The sequence below is a fragment of the Nansenia antarctica genome (genome assembly GCF_963989245.1).
Source record: "Nansenia antarctica genome assembly, chromosome: 2".
NCBI lineage: Eukaryota > Metazoa > Chordata > Actinopteri > Argentiniformes > Microstomatidae > Nansenia > Nansenia antarctica.
Window position 1 is genome coordinate 88,394,097 of NC_137675.1, and position 9,114 is coordinate 88,403,210.

General features: G+C 49.6%; 1 protein-coding gene across 1 annotated transcript in view; it reads left to right on the top strand.

The window, feature by feature from the left end:
• Positions 1-874: 874 nt before the first annotated feature.
• LOC308152032 (voltage-dependent calcium channel gamma-1 subunit-like) overlaps positions 875-9,114 on the top strand; it is a gene marked incomplete at both ends in the record, with an annotated part of 21,588 nt that continues 13,348 nt past the window's right edge. The window contains one exon of the mRNA XM_080524938.1: positions 875-1,118. Coding sequence (XP_080381064.1) covers positions 875-1,118 — 244 coding nt within the window. The remainder of the gene's footprint in view (positions 1,119-9,114) is intronic.

Consider the following 9,114-nt stretch of genomic DNA (forward strand, 5'->3'; position numbering starts at 1 on the left):
ACATCAGGTAGAAAGAGAGAGAGAGAGAGCTGTGAGGGGAAGACATCGGGTAGAAAGAGAGCGAGAGAGAGAGCTGTGAGGGGAAGACATCGGGTAGAAAGAGAGAGAGAGAGAGAGCCTTGGAGGAGACATTAGGTGGCTAGTCGTGAGAAAACTTGAACTCCCGTCGAAGGTTATCGCGGGTTATCGTTCACGTTGTTTTTCAGTTTTTTTGACTGTGATCTCTTGAAGCGCCGTGTGCTACTCCAGGTATGTAGCGTACGTGGTAGTACGGCCGTGGTAACAGACATCCCATTGACGGAGTCTTCACCTCAGGCTAGTCACGGCTGTGAGCCTGCTCCTGGGAGGGACCTAGGGCAGGGTTATCTGACCCCTTCTCACCAAGACATCAGACAGAGAGTTCTGGGACTTCTCGCCGACGCCCGGAAACAGAGGAACCTTTTCCCTACAGCGCGGCCCGGGGGGAGGCTTTAGAGCGAGACACCCGACAACAACAACAACAACAACAACAGCAACAACAACAACAACAGCAACAACAACAACAACAACAACAACAACAACAACAACAACAACAGCAACAACAACAACAACAACAACAACAACAAACCTCACCTCTTGAACACTTGACTCTCGGCTCCAAACACACACACACACACACATCCTCCACACACACATCCTCCACACACACACACACACACACACACACTCCACTTCAAACAAACACACACACACACACACACACACACACACATCCTCCACACACACACACACACACACACACACACTCATCCTCCACACACACACACACACACACACTCTCTCGTCCCTCCCTCCCTCCCTCCTTCCCTCCCTCCGTCCCTCCCTCCCGGTGGCCATGTTGGAGGAGAAGAGCTCCCGTGTGAAGCTGACGTCGGTGGCCATCGCGGTGGGCGTGGCCACCATGCTGGTTGCCGTGGTGACGGACCACTGGGCGGTGCTCAGCCCCCGGGTGGAGCGCCTCAACGCCACCTGCCAGGCGGCACACCTGGGCCTCTGGAGGCTATGCAAGAAGACCCTCTACATGGAGGAGCAGGACCCCGCTGGGGGGGGGCGCTGTGGACCCCTCAGTCTGCCTGGAGGTAGGGGGGGAGGAGGGGGGAGGGCTGTGGACCCCTCAAATCAAATCACATTTTATTTGTATAGCGCATTTCTTACAAGATGCAACTCAATGCGCTTCACATAATAAACATTCTCAATCAATCAATACTGACAGAGCCGCAAGCAGGCAAAAGTAAAAACCTGTACACTATGTAGCCAGGAAAATTCCCTTGCAGCCCTCTACACATAGAGCGACTACTAGCCAGTTTGCCTACCAGCACCCAGCGGTGCCCCCCCCCCCCCCCCAGGGGAGCCCCCGCCGCCCCACACACCCAGCCCGTCCCACCACCAGCACACCCAGCCCAGCCAAGCAAGCACAGACCACAAAGGCCTTGCACATGGACGGCCAAGCAGGTGCCCCGGCGGCGGAACAGATCAGGCACACGGGGCAGCCGGGGGCCCCCAAGGGGAGGCCCAAGGACCACCGGCGCAAAGCAAGCAAGCAAGGGCGAAAAACCTGTACACCATGTATCCAGGAAAAGTTCCTTGCATATTATCGGCGTACACACTGTCCATAAATGTAGTGTTATATCTGCATCGTTCTGCATCCAGCATGGGCACAGGTCCTGCCAAAAGAGAATCTTAAGCGCAGTTATGATGCAACAACACAATAAAGATGACAGCAATACAACCTGATGGTGGTCCTGGTACATCCTTGTACCGGTTCCAGTACTGCTCTAGGTGCTACTGGGAGCTGACAGTGCCTCATCAGCACCCAGGTCCTTTTTCCTGTCAACACAAATCTCAAAACACGAGTATGGTGTAATGGCCTAGTGATCCTAGTTCTATAATGTCCAATGTCTCCCTTAGTAGCAAAAGGCGACATTGAATAAGTAGGTTTTGAGGTCTCGCTTAAACATTTCCTGAGTTTTAGACAACCTCAGGCCCTCAGGTAGGGTGTTCCATAATCTAGGAGCATACACACGTATGTTAAAAGCTGATCCTCCAAATCCCTTTGTCCTAGCCTCTGGCACTATTAAAAGTTCTGTGCCACTAGACCTTAGGGGTCTAGCTGGTGTGTATCTTATGAGCATGTCCATCATGTAATTGGGCGCATCGCAGTGGAGTGATTTATAGACTAGTAAAAGGATCTTAAAGTATATTCTATAACTGACAGGGAGCCAGTGTAGTGATCTCAAGACAGGTGTGATGTGCGCTCTTCGTTTGGTCCTAGTAAGGACACGAGCAGCAGCATTCTGAACCATTTGTAGTCTATTAATCATTTTTGGGGGGAGACCTGTCAGGAGAGCATTACAGTAATCTAGCCTACTAGTAACAAACGCATGCATTACTTTTTCGGTGTCTGCCTGGGAGAGAAATGATTGTACCTTAGTGATGTTTCTTAGATGGTAGAAGGATGTTTTAATAGTATTATTAATATGAGTTTCAAAATTTAGATCTGGGTCAATTATGACACCAAGATTCCTAGCCTGACACTAGAGCTAGTGTTTTCAAGTGTGCAGATAATTTCTCTCTCCCAGTTTTCTCGCCAATGATCAATACCTCTGTTTTTTCTTGATTGAGTTGTAGAAAATGTTGTGTCATCCAAATATTAATATCAGCAATACAATCTATCAGGTGGTCGATCATCTTGTAGTCATTAGTGTCACCAGGGGAGTCTCCGACTCTCCGACACCACCTACTGGTGGCTGGACTTTATTGGAACTAATTGCTAATACCTGTCACCTGTTGTATGTTTGTATGTGGTTATTTAGGTGTGTCCCTTTTCCCTGTTCCCTTGTTAGTCGATCACTTGTGTTACCCTATTTGGAATGCTTCAGTATCCTGTGTACGTATTACCGCTTCACGTATCCGATACCCGGAACGTTATTGAGCCTTGACTTTGTTTGCTTGTTTGAAACCTTGTACCTCCTTTGGAGCCTTTGCTCAAACTTTAGTTTCCGTGTACTTTATTATTGACCTCAGTTCCTTAGTTATTGTTGCATACGTGCTGAGCCCTACTGCTCCCCTTTATGTTTGTTCCGTCTGAAAGTTTATGTTTGAACCTGCGAACTATACATCTCAGTAAAGAGAGTCTTTATTTTATTATATCTCCGTCTCGTTGTTTACATACACCGCACCGGGACCCGACACAATTGTATACAAACAGAACCTTTAGAGAAACGTAACACGTTGGGAGTTACTGAGATATAAAGCTGAGTGTCGTCAGCATAGCTGTGGTAGTTAACGCTATGCCTCTTGATAACAGAACTGAGGGGTAGCATGTATAGGCTAAAAAGCAACGGTCCTAAAATGGACCCCTGGGGAACTCCACAGGTTGCGCTATAATTTTTTGACTTATGGTCACCAAGGGCTACAAAGTAGTCTCGGTCAGCCAGGTAAGTCCTGAACCAGTTTAAGACCGGACCTGAGAGGCCAACCCAGTTTTCAAGTCTCTTAATAAGTATGGAATGGTCTACCGTATCAAAGGCTGCACTTAAGTCTAAGAGTACAAGAATCTAGAGTTTTTTTGAGTCTGCATTTATCCTAAGGTCATTAGTTACCTTAAGCAAAGCGGTTTCTGTGCTGTGGTATGATCGGAAACCTGACTGAAGTGGGTCATACCTATTATTTAAGAAAAATAATTCATGAAGTTGTTTATACTCTGCCTTTTCTAAAAGTTTGCTTAGAAAAGTGAGATTGGATATTGGTCTACAGTTTTTTGGATCAGAAGGATCTAGGTTACTTTTCTTCAGGGTGGGTCTAACCAGGGCAGTTTTAAGCGCCGCTGGAAATATCCCTTTAAGTAGGGAGTGATTTACAATGCCTGGTATGTCATCAGACACAGATTCAAAAATGTCCTTAAAAAAGGTGGTAGGAATAGGGTCAAGAGGACACGTAGACGGTTTAAGCTGTGACACAATTTTACCTAATGTTTCAGTACTAATCATGGTGAACAACCTAGTCTTTCCTGAGTAATACACATTCTAATATTTGTTATCTTATCCCTGAAGTGGGCTGCAAATTCCTCGCATTTGGTGACAGAGGCTGCGCCGTCTAGTGTTCTAGGAGCAGGGTTTACAAGGCAATCAATTGTCGAGAACAAGACCCTGGGGTTATTCTTGTTTGTAGATATTATATTTGAGAAGTGATTTTTCCTAGCATTTCGCATTGCCAAGTTAAAGGCAGATAGATGTTCTTTAAAAATATTCTGATCAACCTGTAATTTGCTCTTTCTCCATCTGCACTCAGCTTTCCTACATGTTCTCTTTAGGAGATTTATTTCACTGTTTCGCCATGGTGCTCTCCTCTTGGCTCCAACCTTTTTTAGTTTGTTAGGTGCCAGGGAGTCTAGGGCCATTTTTACTTTATTGTTAAAGGTAATTACTAAGTCGTTTTCATATAATTGTGTATATAGTACCTACAGCAGGCTCGACTTATTAGAAGTCGGCACGCAAAACGACAAGATAGTTACGGCGGAGTTTCTGGAGCAATACAGGATTAACAAAGAGATCGCCCGTCTACCGGGAGAACCTTGGTTCACAGTTCCCTCCCTGAGGCGGAAACGCCGGCGCCGAGACCGTAGGAAACGACGAGGCCGCCGGGGAGGCCTGCTAGCAAGATTAAGACGTAGCCCAAACAAACCAGCTTTGCCAAGTATTTTCCTCTCCAACGTCAGATCCCTGACGAACAAGATGGATGAACTGAGACTACAGGTTGCCAAAAACAACATCGTAGGGGATAGCTGTGTGATTATTCTGACCGAAACCTGGCTAAATGACAACATTGTGGACGCAGCTGTTAGCTTGGAGGGGCGCACGCTACATCGCGCTGACCGAACGGAGCTTAGCGGCAAGTCAAGAGGAGGTGGGATCATAATATCGACGAAGGATAGCTGGTGCTTAAACACGAAAACTGTAAGTAGCCACTGCTCCCCAGACCTGGAATACTTGACTGTTAAATGCCGACCCACATACCTCCCGAGGGAGTTTAACGCGGTGCTAATAACATGTGTGTATATAGCGCCTAGCGCAGACAGCAGCCTAGCATTGGCGCGACTATATGAAGTCATCAGTGGCCAACAAAGCACTGATCCACAGGCTATTCACATCATAGCGGGGGACTTCAATCATGTCGACCTGAAGGCAGTACTACCCAAGTTCTATCAGCATGTGAAATGTGCAACGAGAGGAGAAAAAACACTGGACAAGGTTTACACCAACATCAAACGTGCTTACAAGGCTAGTCCGCTAGCTCATCTAGGCATGTCTGACCATGTGTCAATCCTCCTGATTCCTGCATACACTACCATGGGGAAAAGTGCTCCCATCACCACTAAGACTGTCAGAACCTGGCCAGAAGGGTCCGCTCCACTGCAGATCTGCCTAAATGACACCCTATGGCAGGAATATGAGCATGAGGACCTGGAACAGTACACGTCGTCGGTTCTGAACCACATAGTGAACTGCACCAACTCAGTCACCGTGGACAAACGGGTCCGGGTCTACCCCAACACGAAGCCATGGATGACTGGGAAGGTCCAAAAACTGATCAACGAGAGGGACAACGCCTTCTTCGCAGGGAAGAGCACACCGCTGTACAGCTCCACCAGGGCTAACCTAAAGCGCGGAATCAAAGCGGCCAAGGCAGAGCACAGAGAGAAGATTGAGGAATGCCTCCTGAGCAACGACTCCAGGCGGATGTGGCAGGGGGTTCAGCAGATGACAAACTTCAGAGCCAACAGGCTCACAGCCGCAGAGGACGACCCCCTGCTGGCGGGAAAGCTGAACACCTTCTACGCCCGGTTCGACGAGGGGCGAACGGAGGTAACCGCAACACAAACACCACTCTCTCCAGCTCTCAGCAGCCTCACCCTCACAGAGCATGAAGTGAGACGCGTACTGAAGGCGGTGGACCCCAGGAAAGCCTCGGGGCCGGATGGCGTCCTGGGACGGGTGCTGAGAGACTGCGCCGACCAGCTGGCCGGGGTTTTCACCAACATCTTTAACCAGTCCCTGTCCCAGGCCACCGTCCCACCCTGCCTGAAAACCTCAACTATCATCCCAGTCCCGAAGAAAAGCACGGTGAGCTGCCTAAACGACTACCGCCCGGTGGCACTCACACCAATCATCATGAAGTGCTTCGAGAAACTAGTCCGGGCCCACATACTCACACGCCTCCCGCCCAACCTGGATCCATACCAGTTCGCCTACAGAGCCCACAGGTCCACAGAGGACGCCATCGCGACGACTCTCCACGCCACCCTATCCCACTTGGAGAGGGGAAACAGCTACGCGAGACTGCTCTTCGTGGACTTCAGCTCCGCCTTCAACACCATCCTTCCAGACAGGCTAGTGACCAAACTACTAGACCTGGGTCTATCACACTCTATATGTGCGTGGATCAAGGACTTCCTGACCGACCGCCCCCAGAGGGTGCGGGTGGGCCCCCACACCTCCACAGCCCTCAGCCTCAGCACTGGGTCCCCCTAGGGCTGCGTGCTAAGCCCCATCCTCTACAACCTCTACACCCACGACTTCACCCCCGTCCACCCCAGCAACTACATCGTAAAGTTTGCAGACGACACCACCGTGGTGGGATGTATCTCGGGGGGGGGACGAGGCGGCGTACAGGGATGAGGTAGAGCAACTGAGCAAGCTGTGCAAGGTTAACAACCTGCTGCTGAACAAGTCAAAGACCCAGGAATTCATCGTAGACTTCAGGAGGAAAAAGTCCGAGATCCAGCCCCTGCTCATCGACGGAGAGAGCGTGGAGAGAGTCTCAACCCTCCGATTCCTGGGACATCACATGCGGGATGACCTGACCTGGAAGGACAACACAAAAGGCACCATCAAGAGGGCACAACAGCGGCTATACACCCTGAGATGCCTCAGGAAGGAACACAACAAGCAGGAGATACTGGTGGCCTTCTACCGCGGCGCAGTGGAGAGCATCCTCACCTACGGCATCTGCAACTGGTTCTCCAGCTGCACAACAGTGGAGAGAAATGCGCTACAGAGAGTAGTGAGAACAGCACAGAAGATCACCGGCGCCCCCCTCCCCTCTCTGGAAGAGCTGTACAACACACGCTGTCTCAGGAAGGCCTCAAAGATCTCTAGGGACCCGACCCACCCTGGGCACGTACACTTTACCAGGCTGCCCTCGAAAAGGAGGTTCAGGACCCTGGCCGCTAAGACAAACAGACTGAAGAACAGCTTCTACCACAGGGCCGTCCAGGCCCTGAACACAGCAAAGACCTAAGTTCTGGGCCCTGGACAGTCTGGACGGATTGTATGGCAGCTGCTGCACTGAAAAAATCAGGTGTAGTGCTGAGGCACAAACATGTACATTTCAAGCCTGCAAACTGTGACACTTTAAATAACGTGAAGAAATACTATTGTGCAATATGACAACCCTAGTTGACTATCTGTGCAGTATAGTACAGTGGATTGTGTACATAGCCTTTATTTATGTAAACCAGCTCCTTACCTTCTTGTGATTTTTTTTCTTTTTCTAAAAGTGTTTTTTTTTCCCTTTCCTAACACCAGGGGAGCCACCCCTCCTAAATTTCGTTGTTTGGTACCTGTACTGTAGCAATGACAATAAAGTCCATTCATTCATTCATTCATTCAACGTGGGAGTTGTGTGATTACTGTTCATTAAAGCTTTGAAATTCTCAGCCACTGCAGGGGTAAGATAACGTTTTTTAACAACACGTTCAGCATTGCTTTCAGCTTTACGTGTTACAATGGTAAAGAAAATACAGAAATGGTCAGAGAGGGCCAGGTCGCTGATACCTGATATTGAGACCTCAAGACCCTTTGTAATCACAAGATCAAGGGTATGGCCATGATTGTGAGTGGGTTCATTGACATGTTGGATAAAATCCATAGATTTCAAGAGGTCAATAAAATCCCTAGCCCTCAAGTCAGCCTCATTATCAACATGAAAATTAAAATCTCCAGTGACAATAATCCTATCATAATTGGGATGGATAATGGATAGGAACTCAGAGAAGTCAGGTAGGAAGGTAGGGGCTGGTTTTGGCGGCCTGTATACAGTTACCGTTAGAATAGGTGGTTGGCATGCCATAACTGTGGCATGATATTCAAAGGAGGAGAATATATCAAAGGATATGCTCTTGCAGTTTAGATTATTTGAAGCTATGGTAGCTGTTCCTCCCCCCTTTTTTCCATTTCTGATTGATTGGAAAAAACTGTAGTTGGGGGGAGATGCCTCAATAAGGGCTGCTGCTCCATTTGTATCTAGCCAGGTTTCTGTGAGTAGCATACAGTCGAGTTTTCTATCACAAATGAGCTCATTTATAATAAATGTTTTTTTGTTCGATAGGGACCTGATATTCAAAATTGCCATGGAGATGTCATTTTGACACTGGGACTGACTCGAGGGAATACTTAATGAAATGGGTACTAAGTTTCTCATATTTGCGCCATGTGTTACCTTATTTGTGGTGGTGGGAGTCCGGTGGGAGACAATAGTCTGGATGGCATGTTTGGTGTTAGAGGAATGGATCGGACTCATCCCACATCAGGTTCGACTGGACACCGACCAGGTCCAGGGCTGGACAGCGAGGTCCATGGACATGGACAGCAGGCGGGCACCATACCTGTTTGGGTGAAACCTATCTCTCGCAAACACCTCAGTCTGCCTGGAGGTAGGGGGGAGGAGGGGGGAGGGCTGTGGACCCCTCAGTCTGCCTGGAGGTAGGGGGGGAGGAGGGGGGAGGGCTGTGGACCCCTCAGTCTGCCTGGAGGTAGGGGGGGAGGAGGGGGGAGGAGGGGAGGGCTGTGGACCCCTCAGTCTGCCTGGAGGTAGGGGGGGAGGAGGGGGAGGGCTGTGGACCCCTCAGTCTGCCTGGAGGTAGGGGGGGAGGAGGGGGGAGGGCTGTGGACCCCTCAGTCTGCCTGGAGGTAGGAGGGGAGGAGGGGGGAGGGCTGTGGACCCCTCAGTCTGCCTGGAGGTAGGGGGGGAGGAGGGGGGAGGGCTGTGGACCCCTCAGTCTGCCTGGAGGTAGGG